Source organism: Helicoverpa zea, chromosome 2 (assembly GCF_022581195.2).
Source record: "Helicoverpa zea isolate HzStark_Cry1AcR chromosome 2, ilHelZeax1.1, whole genome shotgun sequence".
NCBI classification, from domain to species: Eukaryota; Metazoa; Arthropoda; class Insecta; order Lepidoptera; family Noctuidae; genus Helicoverpa; species Helicoverpa zea.
This window is the reverse complement of record NC_061453.1, coordinates 13788925-13812250: the sequence shown is the minus strand read 5'-3', so window position 1 is coordinate 13812250 and position 23326 is coordinate 13788925. Positions and strand designations below refer to the sequence as shown.

The window sequence follows — 23326 nt, the reverse complement described above, 5'->3', positions numbered from 1 at the left end:
GCTGGGACACTGTGACCTTTGGACCAGGCAACGTGGCCCAAGCTCTGCTAATGCTAGCCTTGTCTCTGCGCTTCCAGGATTTATTTCTACGTTGGATTTCTACGTTGGATTTTCTACGTTCGAGTTTTTACATTCTACTTTAAACCCTCGCTACGCAACGTTCTACCTGGCGGCGAGTGAAAGACCAGACCTGATCCTGTCTGGAACTACCTGGGTCCTGCTGGAGACCTGGAAGTGCAACCTGGGAAGGAGCTGGGCCGTCGTCGGAGCTACACCACGGTTCAGGCCAGTGTTCCCAGTGTACCTTCTACCTCGAGATCTATTCGTGGTTAGGGCAACAGAAGTTGGCTTAAATAAAGTCTCAATTTCTACCAAATTGTGTACTTTATTTGGACCCCTACCCACCTACCTGTCGGCCAGCCTGACTACCAGCATACCAACGGCCGCACATACACACACAATGCAAACTATTTACGAATTACGTAATGGCGACGAGTGCTTATCAACAATTATTATGCAAGGCATCATTGTGTTCAAATTGTGGAAATGAGTGTCTGAAATGGTGTTATGAAAGAAAAATAAAATAAAATAACGTATTAAGTGTGAACGAGTATGCAGGTCGATCGTAATCCTGCTACCAGGATGGCGTAGGTAAGTGACAATTATTGTATATTTTTCTTTTTTATGCCTAGGCACGCCACTTCCTTGAATTATAAATGAATATTTGTACATATAAAGTTATAAAATAGGACTGACACAAATACTAATCTAGAAATTGACATACTTACCATTGAATTGAATATAAATTGTGATTACAAAATTAAAGAATTGAAATAAACTTTGAATTAAAATTGCAGACAAAAATAGAGGAAATGACAGAGAGATGAGGAAAAAAAGTTTGACCAGAGCAGATGCTCCTCCATACCGAAGAGAATGATTCAAAAGCAGCCCACACCGCAGGAAGTGATCCCCAAACCAAAGCATGTGTGCCATGAAACCTGAGGTATGGAATAATATTATGGATTAAAACTAATTTGTTCTTGTAATAACAGATTTTTGAGCTTTGTTTTAAAAGAATGTTTTGTTTTCAGGCATCGAAATGGGGGAGGGAGATCATTCCAGCAGCGCGTGGCTGCAAACTTGAAGCATCCTCTGAAAGCCGTAGTGCGATGCGTGGGAACGGTCAGCGGACACACTATGGAGCGAAGACCATGCTTTATCTGGCTTTGTTTCCAGGTCAGCTTTTTGAAAAGATATTCTGGTGTTTGAGCCCTAACAGTACCAAACAACAGATTGGCCAAATGAAGTTTTCTCCTGGCAGCCATCTTTAATAGTTTTAGTTCATTAATGTATGGGGTAACATGACTTCTACGTGGAATATTTATACAATAACGAACACAGGCATTTTGAATACGTTGGATAACGCGCTCGGTTCTAGAGAGAAGACATGGACCATACACTATATCACAATAGTTTAACTTCGATAGGACGAGGCTGTCAACAAGTTGTTTGCGCAAAGGAATGCTCAAATATTTCCGTATACCATATAATACCTTTAGCCTATAAAAACAACTTCCTAGGATTCTTGTTATGTGTGACTCGAAGCGTAGCTCCGGGTCCATAGTCAGGCCCAGATTGCATGCTTGCTCAACCCTCTCGATTCTCTCTCCCATGATCACTATCTCAGGGTTAGCTGACTGAATAGCTAGAACATGGTTTCTGGAACCCAGAATCATAAATTTAGATTTGAGCGGGTTAAGGACCAGTGAGTTCATCTCCGACCATACAACCACCCTATGCAAATCCTCATTGATTTTCTGCACCGCCTCCGATGTTTCATCGACCTTGAACGACAAGTACAGCTGTATATCGTCAGCGTACATGTGATATTTGCAATGGGTGAAAGACTTTACAATATCCGCACTGTATAAGATGTAAAGCAAGGGCCCCAAAATCGATCCCTGGGGAACGCCCCTGGACACGCTTAGGGGGGAGGATGATACTCTGGACCCATCCTCTCTTTGCATCTCTACAAATTGAAATCGGCCCGAAAGATAGCTTTTAAACCACTCCACCGTATTCTTATCGAAACCATAGAAAGCTAACTTTGACAGAAGTAGAGCGGTGTTAATTGCATCAAAAGCGCGGGAAAAATCTAACAGAGCCAAAATTGTACCCTCCCCCCTGTCACGTGCCTCAAGAATATTCCCCACTACGTCGGCCAGAGCCGTTGCAGTACCTCTGCCCTGCCTAAAGCCCGATTGTAGGTCCGGAAGAATTTTATTAGCTTCAAGGTACTCAATGACCTGCGAGTGCACTACGCGTTCCAGTATCTTAGAAAGGCAGGGCAGTATACTGATTGGCCTTAGGTCCTTTGTGTTATTTGGGTTGTTAATTTTAGGGATCGGTCGCACAATAGCGCATCGCCAGAGTTCAGGGAATGTGTGTGTAATGATTGAACAATTTATGATATCTGTGATGGCTTGCAAGGTAGTTGGTAATGTGAGGTTTATCATGTCGAGACTGATGCCATCAACTCCCTGTGCGTTAGACCCTAGGCTTCTAATTATCTTGAGGATTGCTTCGGAAGTGGTTGCTGTCAAGGTGAAAGTAGCATCGCTGAACCTATGCGACTCAAAGAAATATGACTGCGAATCATTAAGACTACAATCACCGGGAACATCTAGAAACGCCGCATTGATTTCGTCCGGGTTATCAAAGTATTCCGGTAGAAGTCTATGTTTGTGGTCAGGCAACATATCTGCTTTTAAATTGCGCCATAACAATTTAGGGTCCCTGATATTATTATTAATGCTACTAGCGAAATAAGCGGTCTTCTCGTTAGCCAGTGCCGTGATGGCTAGATGCTTAAGGTCCAGGTAATTAGTCTTATGTTCAGGTAGCTTTGAATTACGAAATTTGTCCCTGGCCTCATCTCTCAGCTTCGATATTAATCTGATGTTATCAGTGATCCATGGAGTGGGACGGGATCTAAAAGTTCTACATATAGTGGGAGCATGGAGGTCGAACAATTGAATAACAAATGAGTTGAAAGTTTGCACCATTGAATCAACATCTTTCATGTCACTCACTGTAGACCAAGGTATACTTTTTAAATCGCTGTCGAAGTAATCCTGCAGAATGTCCTTGAGAGGGCGATAAACCACTGATCTAGGTCGGCATTTAGGTTTCTTGAAGACCGACTCGCAAGTGATAAATGCATGATGGCTAAGCTCACTTATATGATTCACCTCAACATTGCGGATTGGAGCATCAGTGCAGATTACGTCAATGAGCGAGCTACTATTGCCTATTAAGTGCGTGGGAGTTGTGACCACTTGAGTCAAGTTGAGATAACTGAGAAAATCTGCAAGTTGTCTGGATTTCGAGTTACTAACGTCCAACATATTGACATTGAAGTCTCCTAATAGTATTAGATTATCGAAAGGGGCCAGACTACCAATACTTGATGTCAGTCCGTCGAGAAAAGTCTCCAGCTCCAACCATGGTGGGCGATATGCCGTGCCAATGAGAAGTTTGTTTTTATTTACGGTGAGAGTTAACCATAGCTGTTCGACATTAGGGTGTTCAGGGTGTGCTCTGACACGTGCAGGTATTCCATTTCTGATATAAAAGGCGACCCCTCCGCCGCGTCCCCCGCGTATAGACAATGGTCGCGGGATGTGCTTGAGTTTATAACCAGGTACACTAGGCGCCCGGTCATCTTCACCTTTGCGCAACCAGGTTTCGTTGACAGCCATTATGTCCACTGAATGATTGCCCATTGCGACCAAAAACTCGTCCTGGTTAGTCCCCAGGGAGCCTGCATTCAATAGACCAAACCTAATACGTTTATTTGTAATCATTTGTAATCAAATAGTAACAATGTTGTAGTATTGTAGTTGTAAATGTAAATAAAATTTGAAAAATGTTGTATATAATGTAAATATTATTTGTGTAAAGTTGTATGTAGTGAGTTGTAGTATTGTATTGTTGTTTTATAATGTAAATATTGTTTATATAAAGTGATGTTGTATGTAATGAGTGTGGACAAATACATTGAGTAAGGTATGGTAATTTATATGGGAAGCGTGGAAAAATGTAAATGTTTTGTATATAGTTCGTGTATGTAGTAATAATGTGTAGGATGTAAATTGATATATAAATAAGTGTCAATTGCGACTTAACATGCGCGCCAGCCAACGTGTAAAACCCCCGATATGTATAGTTTAGACGCATATTTTCCCTTCCACTGATATGAGACAAAAAGTTATAAACAAACAATAATACAAAATAAGAAGAGTGATCAACTTGTTTCATTATTGACAGAACCAACGATCCGTGCAATGTCTTCATCAGTGCGGATTCTATGAGTGGAGTCATCCGGACTCCGCCTGACAAGTATGCGCCCGCGCTTAGTCCACACAAATCTCCAATTGTGGAGGCGAGCAGCATCCCGGGCCATCCGAAACAACCGGCGATTTGTCTTGGTGAGGCGCTCGTTGATGAAGAAGCGCTGTGTCGGGCCGGGCATGTCGAGGTCGGCGGTGGTCGCCCCGCGCCGCACGCGCGCGCTCGCCAGCAGCGCGTCGCGCAGCTCGCGGCGCGCCAGGCGCACCACCACGGCGCGCGGCCGCGTCACCGCCGGACCAGCGGAGCTAGTGGCGTTAAGCTGCTTGCCGCCGACCCGCTCCGCGCTGATGATGTCGCGCTCCTTTAGTTGCACCCCTAACTTAAGGCCTACAGCTTTTGCAATGTGGATAGGGTGATCAGAAGCAGCCTCCGGAATGTTGGTTATCTCCACATCATTTGCCAATAGGTCCTGATCCCTATCATTTAGCTCGCGCCTCAACTCCTCCACAACCTCATCCGCCGACGAACGACCCGTAGCAGCCCGTTGTTCCATTGCGCTTATTCTGGCTTCGAGGCCATCGATGCGCCCATTGCAGTTACTCATTGCTGATACAAGCTGCGCCATCTCCAGCTCCATCTCCTTGCGGAACTCTTGTATCTCCGCACGCATCGCCCTCAACTCATCCATGTACAGTTCAACTACAGTTATAATTTGCCCATACTCATCGCAATGGACATGAATGTTCATGAGTGGTAAGTCAATAAGAAACACTGAAATATAAAAGCAGCAAAAAAATCTTAAATACTGAAATAGAAACATTATTAGGTAAGTCGCCTTTCCTACAAATTCTTTAGGTTTAAACCAACAAAAACATACAAAACTAGTTTTACCGTTTACTGTTCGTAAGAAATTTACTTTAATCGCGTCATATTTTTCCAAAACAGCGGCGAACGGAACGACTCCCATGCGGTTTGCACGATAAGGACATTTTCACGTTACGATTCGGATACGACACGTCCAATCGTTAAGAGTTTATTGAAAATGGGTCTAGTTCTACATAATCATTTTGGTAGCGTGAAAGTTACATGTAAATAAAATTGCAAAAAATATCATCCATCGAGTACCTATCGTTAGTGGATCCTACACTAATAACGTTCTTAAATCTCAAAACGTTTAGATCTGCAATTACCACTTCTTATTGCAAGGCAGGTAATGGAGTTTTGCTAAAAAAAATACATTACAAAAAAGACAAAAAACGCATTAATTAGTAGTTTGATGTTATCAATCACAAAAATAATAAAAACAAAGAACTAATCAGATAACTTTACTAATATTCTATCTTTGCATATAAAAATCGTATTTCCTAAAAGTCTTTCCAGTGTATCGTTTCCATACTTTTGGTTAGAATTTATAGTTTTAAGATATTGTGTATAACGCTAGTCGGAACACGTTTGAGAAATTTCATCGAGATCGCTTTATAAAGCCTCCGTGCTCACTTTGAAGCTATTAAGTAAGCATTTTAGAAGTTTTCATATTAACATTCTTTGCTGTATTATGCTCATACTAACTTATATTGAATGCGATCCTGAGTTTGTTTGTTCATATCGCACGATAATAGCTGTATCGATTCAAATTCAAATAAAGGTGCGATCACTTAAGCAAAAAATAAGTAAATCTTTATCTCGAATTATCATTGGTGCAGCGATGTTTGATTTGATTGTAGAAATATTTTCAACTAAGGCGCGTAAGGAAGTTTAAGTGGGAAACAGTCGATTTTATATATAGAAGTACCATGATAATGAACCATTTTTATGGCCTAATTTCAGCTACATTTTCAAGAAAAAATGACAGTCCATTTGAAAAAAACCGTTCAAATTACAATAAAACTCAAACGCTCCAAAATTACGTGGGAAACAGAGTTCTGTTTTGTCACCAAATTATAAATATCCAGATTCCCATTAAACATGGAAACCCTCTTTTGCTCGGGCGCCAAAAACGAGGTACCACGATGTTAAACCAGTACTATCATGGAGAACAAAATGACTAGCGGAGGTGCCATAGTGTAAAACCGCCTAAGAAAGTAGCGCGCCAAATGCGGGCTACCGGGGGACAAGGAATGTTACTGTTTTCGCCCTTATACGTCTTCTTTGGAGCCGACGATTTATTGTATCTAATACCAAAAACCATTGACAGATGTCTCAAAGAATCCGAACGCCTTGTTAGTTCACTTCATATAAGAAGTGAACTAACAAAGCCACCGTACGATTTGATCTAGAAGAAGGCGCCTGAACTACCTGCTTGATAGCATCTCCGCTTACTCCGTGAGTACTTTACTAGTTCTGCGGTATAAAGTATTATAAATGTCCTCTAGAGTACTGTTTACTGTTAACAAATGGTAAATAGAGCTATGTTTTTCCTTATATACCTACGTACCAACGTTTATTTATTTGAGTTCCTAACTCTTTGTGGTTACCTGGTGCCTGCAGTTTCGATTAAGCGTCTAATTTTAGATATTTTGCTGTGGTAATTTGTTTAGAGTTTATGTATTGTTTGCATTTATGTTCTAAATGGTAATTTTCACGACTTTGTGCAGATAAGTCTAGGATACGCGTTAAAACAGAGCGAGTTCAGAAACGTTTTTGAAAGCTAATAGTAGAATTTTAGCATTCTGCTTTGGCTCAAATTCACCGACAACACAAACGTCCATTTACTTTGAAAATTGAAAGAAAAATGCATACTAAACAGTTGATTTAAGAAAATAATGGAATGGATAGGCCACACTAATTAGCTTTTAAACAAAATAAAACTGTGCTTCAATCAGGATAATAAGGTCTGACCCCACTGATTAAAAACCGGCCAAGTGCGAGTCGGACTCGTGCACGAAGGGTTCCGTAAATTACAGTTAAATCAACCTATCTCAAAAACTATAAGAGATACTTTGATCAAACCAAAAATCGTTGAAAGAGTTAATTAGCATGCATCACCTCTATTTTTTTTAGAATTTTATACCCCGTAGTTATAAAAATAGAGGGGGGGGGGGACATACTTTTTACGACTTTGAGAGCTGATATCTCAAAAACCGTTCACTTTAAGAAAAATGTTTTTTAGAAAACTTTATATCATTTTAAAAGACCTTTCCATTGATACCCCACACGGGTATGTACATCGAAAAAAAAAATTTCATCCCTCAGTTACATGTATAGGGGGCCCCACCCCCAATTCTTTTTTTTACTATTTAGTGTCATATTTTTGTAGCGGTTCATACAACACATATTCCCATCAAATTTCATCACTGTAGTACTTATAGTTTCCGAGTAAATCGGCTGTGACAGACGGACAGACGGACATGACGAAACTATAAGGGTTCCGTTTTTGCCATTTTGGCTACGGAACCCTAAAAAAGGTTGGCTTATTTGCAGTTAATCAGCAAATTGCTTGTTTTAATAAGTTATGTGCAAAAAACAATTTTAAGGTTTCATGAAAAGCCTCATATTTCAAAAGTTTTCCTTACATTATCGGTTACAATGTCAATAAACAGATTACTTTACGAATTGATTGAAGGAAAGTTAAACAAATAATTTCCTTTGGGAAAACTCGGTAAATAAGTTTTTGGGTAAGCAACAAAAATGAAAATAAATATTATTCGAATGAAGTTTTCAGAAGAATTGAATTTCAACTGCAGTTTAATGCATTGATAAAAAAGTTGGGAGTAGTTATTAAATAGGTAGTGCAGTGTAGAAATATAACTACTTAATTTCATTCATAATACTCTTTCATTTATCTACACGTGTTCAGCCACAGGGCTCCAATAAAACATGAATAAAAAACTTCACCTTAGCATACCTGGCATAACTTAGCGTAACTGGCATGTGTATAACGAAGCATTTAATAAAAGATGTAAGTATATTCCAAAAATAGTCCAATTTTTCCTTGTTCACCGCTCTCCGCTGAGTAAATATTTTCGTAGACGCAAAAAGTATACGATCCTTATAAAGTAATTCAAGTTATCAATTTCCTTCGCCCACCCCGCTTTCTACTTACAAGTACTCTTATTCACCGTCGTACCAAAAATCATCATGATTTAACACAGAAAATTAACTCCAGCATTTTCTTGAAGAACGTTTTCCCGCATCACTACCCACGGCCAATCTCTGTGAAGGTAATCTCAAAACATCGTGCACTTGCGAGCTATGTATTTTAATTTAGCCAGTTCACGGCGTGACACGTACCTCTTAATTAACTTGAAGCGAGTTTATTACCTACAACGTTTATTTTATATTCGCGAAACGCGAAGGAAATACGCTACTGAAGTGTTTACTGAGCGAGTAACGAAGAGGTCGTCTATGTACGCAAATAGGTAATAGTACGCATTGTTGGGATGTCTCCCCATATGAGATCGGTAATAACTGGTAATACGGTAGTTTTAAAGAGATTATGCTTAAATGAGATGGGATTGAGAATTGTTAAATAAGTTTATGTTGAGAATTATGTATTATCGTTTTGTCACCTTAACTTGATAGTAGTATACATTCAACTCTATTTATAACTCAACTGTGACACCCTTTGTTGGCTACAGATTCAGTTTTGATATTGTATTTTCTAACAAAGTTAATTCATTTATCTGAACAAAAACTTTATCTAATTTACCGTTTACGACGATTTAAACCAGATTAAAACTCCCATTAAATGACCCCTCCACCTGGTTTTGCAGTAAAAACATTTTTTTCAACAATTTCCCTTACTTCGAAATGAGTTTAAAATAGAAAGTGATCGAAACTATTAAGAGGGTGAGCCAGACAAATTTTCAAGTTTTCAGCCCCACTGAAAACTTCTATTAGGTTTCACACGTGAAATAACTTTACTTGTCCTACATTTAGATATCTGTGTACTCGAAATTCAACCTTAATGGCATCAAAATAGGATGATCATACTTTTTTTGAGCAGTAAGACTTAAATTTGTCAAATCATTGCACTACAAAATTAGATATGCCGTTAAAAAACAAAATTTCCGCTCTTATGCGTTCGTCAATAAGGTCTAATGACAGTTCATCATCCCTGGAGTCAGGTTCTGGCAGTCCATCGTTAATAAATTTTAGAGAACTTTTAATGGGCGCCGCTACGAAGTTTTAATTTTCGATGGCTGCAACTTTTTTCCCTTGACTTTGTACTTGGGAAACATTTTAAGCGATGTTATAATTTCGTGTGGTAAGTACTGATGATTCGGTCGAAGTTTTTAATTTAAATTTGCGATGTTACAAGTTTTCGTGTTATTAGATTCTGATGTAATAAATTTGGGATGTCGATGACAATTTGTTATATGCGTTAGTTTAAATGGATCCTAACTTTAGATAGGAATAGGATGATAGGATTGTTAAATCAGTTATTTTGAAAAATTGAAACAATTTGCTATCAAGAAATTCTCAATGCGTGTCCCAATGACTTCGTTCGAAACCAAAAAGTTCTGTACCAGCTAAAGCATAATATTTATGATCATAGACCCTGATTCTGATGCAATAATCGGAAAATATGCGGCCGACGCCGCAAGCGGAGTGAGTATATAATAAAGTTTTATTACGCCGCGTGACTACGTAGATAGTGTTTGAAAACTGCTCCACTGGAAGTTTATATTTTATCGATAAAATGATTTAATACTTCTACACGTTATCCTGTTTTGTGTGCTTTTGTATTGCTCAGTTTTGGATGTCATTTTGCGATTTTGTTTCTGCTATGTTCTTATTCTTATATGTGACGGCACTAGTTTCCGCCAGCGGTTTCACCTGCCTATAGCATTTCTCAATTCTTTCGCATGTCCACTGTGCCCTGAAACTTGCTCGCGGGAGGACTTAATGAGCGCATCCGGCCGTGTTCTCGCTGCGGCGGCATATTGGGCTGACATAGTGTAGTCTCAATATATGACATGTCATCGACACGAAAGAAGAAGAAGAAGTATTTCTCAATAAGTGGGCTATCTAAAGCTGAGAAAACACTACTCAAAAAAATGTTGTTAACATAAATAACTCATTCCGAATCGCGGATTTTTTTTCTTTAATGTCACACTTTTCATTAAAAAGTTAAATAATAAAATTCAATTTCTTTGCATACATTGTTATAGTTGTCTACTAAAAGCATTATAATAGCTATTTTAGGTAGAGAATAGAGCTTAAACCGAGTCTTAGATCAAGCCAGATGCCACACGCTTCACGCTCTGTCGGGTTTAACCTTAACCGCACTTAAACTGGTATACGTCTTATATTCTGGGTAGACAGGGAATATATTTTACTTTTTTTTTAATAATTTCAACGATAAAATAATTTTAACGTATCAAATCTACTCTGATGTGTAGCACTCTTTTTAAGTATGTATTCTTTTAAAAAAGTAATACATAAGAGTATCTAATTATGTTTTTTTGAGTAATAATTTTATTACGAAGTTATTAAAATAAATTATAAAGTTTTTCAAGAATATTTTATACTAAAATTTAAAAACTACGTCACTATTTATGTAACAACCCAGTTAATACTCGGGTTTCTAACTAAACATTAACATTTCTGGTTAACAAACACATTCAACTGTTTTACAGCTAAATAATTGTAGTGTATCTACATTTTAAACGCTTCACAGTATAAAATAAAGCTTCACATAAGATAATGAAGATGAAACTAAATTAAGTTATTTTAGTGTCGTTAAAATAATCTACTTTTATTTAGATGATACAAGGTGTTACGAGTTTGGAACGAGAGAACCATTTAAACTATTGTGTTAATAATACTAGCTTCCACTGGTGGTTTTATCCAATTTTCTAGAGAACTATTTCCCGCAACCGCATAAAAGTAAGCCTTTCTGTTATTTTAATGTAGAATCTATACTATTGCGAAGTGTCATCAAAATCCGTTTGGCCGTTTGCGCATGATGATCTTCTTGTGTCTTTTCATCCTGAATCCGAGAACAACCATTACTGCGGATTTAAATAACCTATCTTCTTCCCCTCTCTCTATCTATCTAATTCCCTATCTCTAGTCAGCTAATCCATAGATGGATAGATAGATAGGTTATCCTTTGATAGTTGGTCTACATAAACAAAAACTAGGTACATATTTTTAAATTGAAATCGTCAACATAGAAAATAATAAACACGAACACGGATCAACGATATTATATTTGCATCATAAATTAATATTTAATGAACCCTATACATTAATGATGAACTCCAAAATTATTTTCAAATAATCGGCTCCATTGGATTACCACAAAACTGTGGAAAGTTCAAAACTATTCGACATTATTTATTTATAGGAAAGTTTGGATTCTGTATACATTTGAATATTTAAACTGGGTAAGCTTTTTAGTGAGTACGATTAGTCGTCACGATTAAATTTTAATGCGTCGTTTAGAAAGCTCGATACGCAAAAGGTTGCTGTGCGGCCTAAGGAAATTGCCTAAGTTCAAGCTTATTCCAAATTGACAGTGATGCTCTTAGATCGATTATTTTGTATATACCATCTTGCATTCTTAGTTACGCATGCATCCATGAAAAATAAGCTATCTAACACTAAAACGTTGTTTCAAATCAGACCAGTTATTCCCACAATTGGCGTTCAACCAATTAAACAAACTCTAGATTTCTAAGGACAGTCACAAATGTTTATTGCAGTCAGTATCCCAACGTGCTTTTTATGCACTGACATACTTTTGCTACCAATGATTTTAAAACTTTACAGACATCATTTTCAATTAAATTGCTTGACCACCCAAAATCGGACAATCTAAAACAACCCAAAGAAGTAGAGGGCACGATAAGTCTAGAAACTTACAAAGTTTGAGAATAATGGTCAACCGCAGCCAGCTCTAGCCAGCGGGGATTTGGAGTTTGATAATACGTTAATCAACTCCATGGAACTACCATCTTGGATTTGAATGAAGCAAGTTTTTAGCACCAAGTTACCTCGAGGAAAAGATAAGCTGGGGAAGTCTAGCATGAGAAATTAACTGCAGTCTTGATGGACAATGTAAGAAGTTTTTGAGCAAGATAGGGCTGTTTTTATTTGGACGTTTCGTTTATACTAATCTCAAAAAGCTGTAATGTTTGTTTGTTTGCTTGAAAGCTCAGGAACTACTGGTCCGATTTGGCGCAAATAAAATGTTTACGGTTAGCTCACTGTGTTTTAATACTAAAGAGGTATAGCTGTCTACTACCTCTTAACTGGCAACCTATGTTGTAGGTACCTGAAGATATAAATAAATGCGTAAGTTTATAAGAAAGCCGATACATGTTTTGCGGTTTGTATGTTTGCGCTGAAACTGTTGGATGGATTCTGATTTTTTGCAATAAAGTAGATTGCATTAAACTTACGCTACTTTTCATCCATAGTCAGCACAGCCGCGAGTACAGCTACTATTTCAATAAAAAGGCAGAACTAACGTGCTCATTTCAAAATAACCTTCAACTAAGTTACTGAAGCATGTAAAGAGATTACCGCACACAAGAAGCGGAGCCTATTGTCTGAAAACCACATTAACTTACTTGCTTTACTACAACTTGCTCACACAAACAGCTTAGTTTACTGATGTCTATTACCAATGTATGTTACTGGTCTTATTTTTACCAGTGGTTACACCTGCATATCGAGGGAGCATCGAGGTAAAAGTAGCTTATGAATGATGCAAGGTAATCTATTTCTATGGCTTTTACCTCGATCTGTTCAGCTAGTAAGTCTGATAACTAGTCTTACCGAGGAGTATCGGGTAACTGGGTGGAGGAGGTCAGATAGGCAGACGCTCCATGTAAAACACTGATGCTCAGCTGGTAACCTAAACTATTAAACTATAAGTCGACCCTCACATCATTCTAAAAAGATAGGCAGATGATGGTTCAGCCGTTGTACCTTTAGAGTGTCACAAACTAGCAGGCTCTTATATTCGGAATTCTGACTTAAGCTTGGTAAGTGTGTGTTACATAATCACGCGAAAGAGCTGAACGCGATGAGATTGATTTTAGAACAGAGATAGGTGGCACATAAGATAGGTAACTTTTTATCCATGTGATGGGAGTTGGGTGAAACTACGAGCTGTTAAAGTATAGTTCTTTTACTATTCGCATTTTATAGCTATGTACCTTTAGTATGTTAGGACTTTATAGTCGAGAAGCTGTTAACCCAAAACCGTTCATATTTTCTGGTCTTTACCAAACTTTTTTTATGATGACCATAAAAGTTTTTACTTTAATTTCTCGAGGATAAAGTTCGTGTGTGATGATATAAAATGGCGTCTCGATATAGTTAGTGGAAGTTTATAGTTCTTCGATATGTTATGGGAACGGATCACGCGATTTAGTATTTTGTTGTGTGATCTAAGGATAGTTAAGAAATATCGTATCAAATATCCCTTCTAATATCATAAATGCGAAAGTAACTCTGTCTGTCTGTCTGTTTCGCTTTCAGGACTAAGCCACTGAACTGATTTTAATAAAAATTGGTACAGAGATAGAGTTAAACTCGAGAAAGACCAACGGTAGTTTTTACCCCGGTCTTTTGAAGAGTTCTCTTGGAAACGCGATACAACCGAATTTGACGCGGGCGAAGCCGCGGGCGGAAGCTAGTTACGTATACTTTCACTAAGAACTAAACCAAATGTTTTATCAATCATTGTATTTTCGCTATCAAATGTATTTGAAAAGAGAAAATATTGTTTTTTTTTAACGTGAATCTAAAAGCATTAAAACTACATAATCTGGGCAAGAATAAGTAGGCAGTTATACTGCAACCTGACTTAAAGTAATGTCCCAGCGATTAGGGGGCACAATCCCAAAGGAAATGCGTTGGGTTCGAATCTGACCTTATTTAATGGGAAAGGGTTCACAAAGAGATCCCGAGATTCTTCTCCATAGCTTATGTTCTAAGTATAACAGACAAAGCGATTTCTCATGGGGTTTGATAGGAGTTAACCTATGGAGTTTTGAACTATGTACTTTCAATTTCGTTACTGTGATTTCAATAAAATTGTATGTACATAACTCTCTCTTTTATGTGCAATTCAGCGCTTTCATACTAGCGGGTTTTCCGAGCGGAAAGTACGCGCAGTTCATCAGCAAACAATTGACAACTACCAGTTCAAACGATGACACGTGAAAACGCACGTTTTTTTGTCGCAAGAAATGTGAGAATGTGTCTCGAGTACAACCCAGCGCATAATCCGGTTGTCTGAAAGCGCTGTAATTCTGATTGAGAAACTAAAAAGCAAAGTTTCAGTAAAATATTTCTGATTCGATTCGACACTTCTATAAAATTGATTGATGAAGAAAACTTTTGACTAGAGTCAATCGGAACCCGACATTTTTCAAATATTTTGCACAACTCATTATTATTTAATACACATAAGTCCTTATTTTGCTGTATTTTCCTATAGCTAATTTAATCAGCATTTAAAATCTCTCATCGACGTGAGCAACAAGGCAATTTCTCAGGATAGCGCCGTCGATCGCTGCCGACGTTGACAGATGACAAGCCCTCTATTACAGATTATACGAGAAAAACACCCCACTGTGCTTGTAATTAATCGTTTATTGTTGTTGTTATTTGCAAGGAGAGTTTTAAATAATTTTGAAAATTATCGTAATCTAAATACCAGTTTAGTTGATACGCTTTACCTGATAAACAGGTTGTATAGAATCTATTTCAATCTAATTTAGTTAAAGTTTATTGGAAAAAAATGCTGCAACGCCCTGATAGTCACATGAATGTAAATAATGCTTAAATGACAAAAATAAAATTGGTGGATTTCTATTTGCTATATAACAGCCGTTTTACGATTTTCGAGACTTATCAATTTAGCTCCATAATGAATTATGTCGTCGTGTATTATCTATCGATCTCTAATCGCCAAGCAACGATAGGTTATAGAAATTTAAGTTTACTATGCATACAGGATGATATTCTGAACAGAAGTAATACTTGTCATAATTAATTACTAGCAGTCCATTGTTGTTTCAGAACGAACCTTTCAGACGCGTGCCGACCTATTCAGTTGTTTGGTTAGGGCTGCTACCCTTGCTATTTATTATTGTGTTGAATTGAAATTAATTATTATATAGGATGTAGCGTTTCCTGTTTGTATCCTGTGGGGATCTTTTACATGCAGGGTTAAAAATTGTGGTGTCTTTTTAAAGAATAACAATGTAATTTTATATTCCCATGCGAAATACAGGCAGGTAAATATTTTTTTAATTAAATGTCATGCAAAATTTTGGCCAGTATACTATTAATGAGACACTGTCATATTAACTAACCTAAAACCTCCTAAAACCTTCTGATTGACTGGTGAAACGGAAATCTGACACAAGAGAGATCAGGCGCAAAATCATCGATCGACATTAATAATAATAATGGCATCCACGGCCGATTTCGGCCACAGCGGCTGTTCCCATTTAAGGAGATCAGCCAGCTGCGCAGGACATATTATAGTGCACAAGCATTTTCGCAGACACAGGTGCACTCCCTATTCCTTCACTCTCATAACCCGATGGGACGGCAATCTGACACGACCGGAAAGAGATCAGGTGCATAATTGACATTTACGTGCTCTCCAATGCACGAGTGAATCATACACCAACTTCCAGACTACGGGCTGCTTTATGAAAGTTTATAAAACCCAAAAAAAGACAGCCCGACCCGGGAAACGAATCCGAAACCTCGTGCTCAGCAATTGCACTATGCAACAACTAGACCAAATAGGCAGTTTTTCAAATAGACATGGCCCATTAAATAAGTATTTTCCTTTATTTCCAATTGTAACCAGCCCTGCCAGATAGCAAGTCACGCAAGTAATTAATGTAGAAACGAAAGGTATCTGTTGTAACGAATCGTTTGTGGTTACCGTATTTTGAGAACTTCGAACACAACGGGTGGTTTGTGGAAACTGTTCGTCATTTGAAAAGTGAGTTGCTATCGAATTTTGGTTATTCAGTGAGAAGTGGTTTTAGGGATATATAGGTCTGTATGGTTTAAATAAAACAGGGGAGTGAATAGCGTCAATTGTCTCGAAAATATTAAAATCAGGCATAGCATCTATTTGATCGGTGAAAATAATCCCCCATTGCTAAATCAAAAAATTAACCGACTTCTGATTGAATTAGATCCATACTTCGAGGGACAGCCTATCTTCAGTATATTTTTTCTAAGGGCTAAGGTCATTGTTTTTAATTTAATGAAAAAGGTTCCTCCTTAAAAATAAACACTATATTTATATTGTTTTATGAGCTAGTCGAATACAAAATCTGAGTATCAAAATATACCATTCAAAAGTAATATGTGCCCAAAATTATCACAAACAATATTTTACTACCAATCAAAACTTAACACCAGTTTTGCTATAAATACATTGTTCACATAACACATGACTTATGGGTCACAACTATTAAATTGGGAAAGGACCGACAGGACCCGAAGTAACTTCGGATAAACTCGTAAACGGCCTCATAAAATCCGTCACGTTTTCGGTCAGTTGGTTAAGATTTTCGTAGTTTATGCACTTTTAATGTTAGGTATATTTTAAGAAAGATGTTTAAGAATTTTGTGTCGCCTTGTTTTTTTTTTATTACTATTGTTAAAAGAATTATATTTTCCGACAGCAGATACAAAAACTACAATGAGGTTTTCACATCTGGTGTGCTTCCACAATTGTTTCTAATAATATTCATTTCAGCATTTTATACACAAAACCTTACATTCATTTTGACCTTTCATCAAAACCTTTGTAACATCCCTACAACAATAAAAAGCACAACGACCAAATTTTAAAAAAAGGAACCGCAAACAAAAGACAATCACGGCGTCAATCCGAAAAACAATAAAGCGAAAAAAAAATGTACAAAGAAAATTTCACAACGGCCTCGATCGGACTTACAGAGGAAAATATACTGAAATATACTTAACAATATGTCCTCGAAAATGTGAGGACCGTTTGAAAGCCAGACTTCGTTTCAAATGGAAATCTGGATGTGAATTTTCATGCAAATTTCCCAGAGGTGTTATACACGGGAGCCTGTAACGCGCCTGTTAAAATCTCAGCGTAAATCCTATTCATACATGGTAACAATGTTATGGGGTAGATGGCTTTTGTTTTCGCCTCCATAGATTCACTCGCGAGCTGTTCATTTCAAAATTACTGCGTTTTCGTGCATAGTATTTGCATTTAGGTCTGTAGGTAATGGTGAATTCATCTTTCATTACGGTATTGTTCGAGATTTGGACAATACGTCCGTTTCCCTTCGAGTGTACAAGGTTTTGTAAGATTTCATATTATTCTAATTTGTTATTTGTATATATACCTACTATTGGCACGTTTGCCACTCTCTACACACACCCACACACTCTGATCGGTGTGTGGGTTCACTATTGGAAAATGTACGTTATTAAAGTGAGTCAAGTGCGAGTCCTACAGTATATTATGTATGGAAGAAATATATTAAAACACTGAGCATAAAACAGAACTCAAGTAATGTTATGTTTTATGTTTCGTATATTATGTGTCTTTATTTTATTTAAGAGTCCAGCTCTTGTCAGCCAATTCCCAAACACCCTTATATGTCACAATTTTCACCTTCTCTTTAATGTGACTGAAAACTTGGGCACATGAAAACAATTTTCCCAGCCACCCAAAAATGTTTAACAAAACTATTTTGACAAAGACCAGTAAAACTAAAACAATAAAATAATTCGAGCAGTTGACCTCTCACTAAATTATCGTAGTTTCAGTATTTTGACGGTATTATTCATAATTTAAAGGACGAGGACCTTTTGTCCAAAGTTTTGGGGCTAAAAACTTTTATTGTGACGTCACATTTTCGGAAGAACTAACTGTTGGAAGTGAGGCTCGTTGGTTAAACTATTGACTTCCGTTGCCTTTTCAGAGGTCAGTTGTTATTGTTGAGCTGTAATTTTCTATCCCGAAATGTTATACAATTGTGAATTTGTGTATCTTTGTTATGTATTTCGGATACTGGGCAAATTTTGGGCTGTTTGTGATTATAAATTTGTATTCAAGAATACTGCAGGATGGTTTAAGAGTGGTACCGCGGCGCTGGTACACAAAGGGCTCTTTCGGACATTATTAGCTGGTTTTCTATTTCCGAAAAATTTACATTAACGCTTAACATCAAAGCAATTCATATATACCTAGGCTGGGCGTTAATTATCAAGTGAAACGAGATTCTACTTTTAAAAATTTAGGTCTGTAGTGTAAAGTTTCTAATTCCAGAAAAAAAAATGGTCTTTTCCATGAAACGCAACTTTGTATTACTGCGGTTGCGCTTTTACCCAATAAATCTCGCTTCCTCTTAGTATGTTCACAATCAGGCCAATAGTTACAAACACTAAAACAAACACAAACTATGCCTACATTATTACCTAAGACACACACGTGACTAAACATATGGAAACTAATCGAAGTTTTGATTGATCAGCATTGAGCACATTGAAGATATTCGTGTAAACAATTATCGGAAACTATTAAACTTCGCCTTTGTGTTTGAACCACGGTTTGTATTACTTGGTATTGTTGTTGTTAGTATTCAATCTTAGGCGTAGGCCTTTTCAAGTCTGGGTATGAAACTTCACTATGACTATTTATTTTTTGGGATTTATCGCCCTTTTTATCGTCCCCCTACTGTGTACCGGCCTCTTGTCACACAGAGAAAGATTGAGCGTTAATTAGCACGCTTGGTCAATGCGGTAGGATTTCAGACTTAAATAGTCCAGGTCTTCTTGAGATGTTTAGTTTTCACCTGATCAAAATTAGTCACACAAAATTAAAGAGAAAAAATTGGTGAAATAAAATTTTAAACTGCGGTAAAACAGACTCTGTCCACAGTCTACAGATCCTGTCAGATATGAATACGTTTTAAAAACTTGCACACAAAATTGAGATTTTACTACTTTACCGAATCAATCTTACGATAGTAATATTCAGTCTATAAATAAAATGAAATAGAAGGAAATTCGAATAACATCGATAGAAAATAGACCAATCAAATTATTAAAGTGGTTCTACCTTCCGCAAGCCAATTGAGTTTGGAGCGAAATCAAGTTATTACACCTGGACCGACCCGAAATAACATTTACATTTAAAACCACTAGGGGTTATTATTAACTAATCAAAATAATAGTTTAGAGCTGGCCAATTTCAAGTGTAACTAACGGTAAAGCAATTTGAACTTCGAAATTGGATCACAGCGAAAATTCTAATGAGAATTGACATAGTTCAATCGAATAAAACAATATTTTTAAATAAATATAGGAACAAAATACTAGTTTAAATAAAAGGATAATGTTGGTAAGAAGTCAATATTAATCTAAGTCCACCTACTCCAAACACTCCTTAAAAAAATATTGTCGAAGAATATGATCGGTAGGTGTACCTGGTATATAAAACAAAAGACGAGATAACACTAAAATATATTCTGTACCATCCTTTGTACATGATGTTAGAACTATTACAAGACTAGGTAATAAGTCTCACAGACGTACGAAATCCTTAGCTGTCAGTAGGCTAAGCTCCACACCGCTGACTTTGAACTCAACAGGTTAAGTCAGCTTTTAGGAAACTAGTCAATTATAAGACCAGTAATACTAAAGACTTGTCTTTGAGTTTCGTAAATGTTACATCGCCATTTTTTACCGATTTCGCCAAACAGAAGTTTTCAAATCCTCTTCTTGCATTTATCTCTGGTCTACTAGTCGTTACTAAGAGGTCGAAATTGCTTCATTTGCTCTTTCATATATTTATACCAGTAATGTACCTACAAATTATCTTTCTTTTTAATTCAGCTCCATAACTTGATACAAACAGCCTTATATCTCAAATCCGTTTAATATTTATTTGCTTCCTTAACAACATGCCATTTTAGGCACTATATCTTGAAGGATTTACAAACACAATTCCAGCACCCAACTCCACGTGACCACCGACTCCATTAAACACTCCATCAAAATATACACTGAGGAGATGAAGTGCGTACATTGTTCTGTTCCACGCAACTGTACTAAATCATTCTGGGAGTTCGTCACGCACAACTCTTTTGTTCGCCATTGTACTCGCTCCTAAAGGGTATTGTTGAGAACAGGTGAATGGATGCGGTAGTTTATAGTTCAACAACAGGTAGGGCTGTACTAAAATGTTTTGTGGAGGCCCGGGTAATGCACGTAAGGGTCGAATTTTTCCTTGGAGTAGTTTTATAGCTTGGGGAACGAGTGTTTGTGTTACTTGGGCGCTTTATTGAAATGATTCTCGTAATGGCGTAGTTTTAGTTCGGTAAAGGCTGTTGCGTAAAATGTTTGCATTAAAACATTTCTGTTCCTTTTTTTGGCTTTGCGTATCAAAATCCAAATGAGTCGTTATTAACAGTAAAATAGCAAAAGATGGCAATAAAAAACTGAGGGTCCAAAAAGCTTCCTCAATTTGCTGAAAATACTCCGAAGATATTACCATAATACCGTCGGATTATCGTCTCAATACGAACACACATGAAGCATAAGCAATTTTTTACAATGGCGGACTTGGATTAAATTTTTCAATATCCTTTAACGAAGCCATACCGTCGGTCGTCTAAAATCCTTCGATATTGCCACATATTTTCCTATTTCCTTTTCCTACATCAGAATCTCGTCTTATATTATCTTCAAGGGTTAGAGTAGCGCTATTGTTGATTATGCTTTGGGTTTATATACGAGGTTCCTCGTTGAATTATGGGGTGTCACCGCAAGCTTGATTTATATGCCGAGTGGAAAGCACGACACGCGATCGTCTATACGTGGCAAATTAACCTTAATTAATGTTGGTTTATGATCGTAAATTCTTGATTATACATCGTGCTATCTATTTTAAGGTTTTTTTTTTAATTAAATTGTTGACAGTACTGTGTAGTGAGCATTATTAGCTTATTTGGCCAATCGATTTCATGAATAAATGCCGAATGCGACTGAAAAATGCTGAATTTTGAGTTGTAGTCTATTTTTAACTATTCCTTTTTTCACATTTTGCCTTAATAAACTTTATTGTGAAACTATAATATCTACATATAAAACATTTTACTTTATTGATTGAATTTATGAGAATTAGCGTTTTTAAGAATGCTCATTCTGACCCAATCTATAAAATCCTTTAGAGAAAACTACGAAAATAGAAAACTGTCTGTCCATTCGTTGTTCATTCACACTAAAAAAGTTGTTTGGGAAAGAATCCTAAAGTAGTTGGACAGTACGTCCTTGCCCTACCTATAATTTTATATTCGTTAGAGCAAAACTGGAATGTTCAATCTTCACTTTAAGCCCTAAAAACTTGCGACACTCCGTATCAATTCCCAGAAACACTCGATATTATCAATTACAAGCCACAAACTCCCTCAATCCAATTAGTTCAATCGATCAAACACATTGTCAGGGAGCTAAGTGATTGCTACATGAACCACTTGCTTTGAAACTTAGCAACTTCAATGAATGGAACCAAGTTCTTGTCTCGTTCAATCGTTTTAGATGAAACTTGTTTGAACTTGTTCATATGTTTGAAGTTCTTGAAAGTATTGTTTTAGGTTTTGTTGATAGGATTTGGTTTTGGTGTGTCGCTGTTGATATGGTCCAATTTTTTGTATGTTTTGGCTATATCTAATGTTTGCAAATAGTACCTAATTAAAAGTTAATCTAATGGTACGTTTTTGCGGGTTATTCGTCATCTCGACACACTTAACTCACCACGAATGTGTCCAGTTGGTGAAACAAATTTGAACATTTGTCATGTCGTCAACTCAAATTTAGATTTTATCAATTTTATGTTCTCGCCATCTGGACACATTTTAGCATTTTGACCGTATTTAGTCATACATTATAATAATTTAATTAGTTGTAGGTACATAATATAGTTCATTGCGTTTATAGCGCTGTAACCTTATTTATTTATAGAGACGAAACGAACTTAGCTTTATAAGCTGCGGAAGGAGCTATAAGTTTTAAGACAAACTATTGTATAGAGAAACATTCATTTAATAAAATATAAGGTGTTTGCGTCGCAGAAAAAGCGAAAATATGAGATAAAAACAAGGGTTAATTGAATTTGATGAAGTGCGAACACTAAATGGGTAGAAGTTTTGTCGTTTCAACACCTTTGTGCGTGGGTAGGAATAAATTGAAATCCAATTGTTAGATACAAACATTCGAAACGTAATTTCAAAGATTTGCTTAGTTATTGAAACCACTGGACGGAATTGGAAAAATATTGCAAATTTTATTTTTCTCATTCCTCGGGTTGAATTTGATTTGTTTTTTTTTTTTTTTTTTTTTTTAATTTAGTCAAGGAAAGCAATGGGGTCTATGTTTTTCCAAAACTCATTTCAGAAACGTGTGACGTTTATTTACTTAAATCGAAATTAATATTTCTCTTAGTACTTTGTTTTCAATTAAGTACCTGCATATTCCTTCAGCTTGTTGGTACTAAATAATAATATTGAATGAAATTTTAGTAACCAAACATTAATAATATATTGTGTACAATGCTAAAATGTTGTAGGTGCTGGTTGCACAAAAATCATTTTAATTTTATTTTATTCGCTTCACACGATTGCAATACGAGGCACGTCGGTCAGCACTTATTCTTTTGCAATCTCTACTGGAAAATAAAGAAAACCTTTCAATACTGTAGTTGAAAATGTGCAATATTTATTGGTATCTTTCTCGATGTTTTCTACAAACAAAACAACTACTATCTGAATTGAATAAGTTTCAACTGTTCGGTTTTTTTTTTCTTATCGACATCAGTACCAGACCACACTGAAGACTAAATAGTCGGCCGACAGTAGGCCTGTTGTTTGAAAAAAAATAATAAGAAAATCGTTTAAGTTTTTAGTCGCCCTGATACCGGTCAAATACTTGATCGTTGTTAGATGCGTACTATACGACCATTCATAACCATAATGATCTATGAGCCCGATCT

At 36.8% G+C, this 23326-nt stretch overlaps 2 protein-coding genes and 1 long non-coding RNA gene across 3 annotated transcripts; 1 reads left to right on the top strand and 2 right to left on the bottom strand.

Moving 5' to 3' along the window:
* Positions 1 to 453: 453 nt before the first annotated feature.
* Positions 454 to 1905, top strand: LOC124637956. Its single transcript, XR_006985310.1, has 3 exons — positions 454 to 651; positions 858 to 1003; positions 1092 to 1905. It is a non-coding gene; the product is annotated as an uncharacterized LOC124637956 (long non-coding RNA).
* A 79-nt stretch (positions 1906 to 1984) lies between these two features.
* On the bottom strand, positions 1985 to 3785 carry LOC124636018. The gene is made up of 2 exons (XM_047171981.1): positions 2307 to 3785; positions 1985 to 2029 (listed from the first exon to the last, which is right to left on the bottom strand). Exons 1-2 carry the CDS (start codon positions 3783 to 3785, stop codon positions 1985 to 1987), a joined length of 1524 nt encoding a protein of 507 aa, XP_047027937.1.
* A 513-nt stretch (positions 3786 to 4298) lies between these two features.
* LOC124637948 lies at positions 4299 to 5054 on the bottom strand. Its single transcript, XM_047174696.1, has one exon. The coding sequence runs from the start codon at positions 5039 to 5041 to the stop codon at positions 4307 to 4309; it is 735 nt and encodes a 244-aa protein (XP_047030652.1). The 5' UTR covers positions 5042 to 5054; the 3' UTR covers positions 4299 to 4306.
* Positions 5055 to 23326: the final 18272 nt, after the last annotated feature.

Bases quoted from the DNA above. Each gene is read 5' to 3' on its own strand.
- LOC124636018 (XM_047171981.1), bottom strand. From the start codon at position 3,785: ATGGGCAATCATTCAGTGGACATAATGGCTGTCAACGAAACCTGGTTG. The intron at 2,030-2,306 runs GTCATTGAGTAC...TTCAATTTGTAG, and splicing joins AACGCGTAGTGCACTCGCAG to AGATGCAAAGAGAGGATGGG.
- LOC124637948 (XM_047174696.1), bottom strand. From the start codon at position 5,041: ATGGATGAGTTGAGGGCGATGCGTGCGGAGATACAAGAGTTCCGCAAG.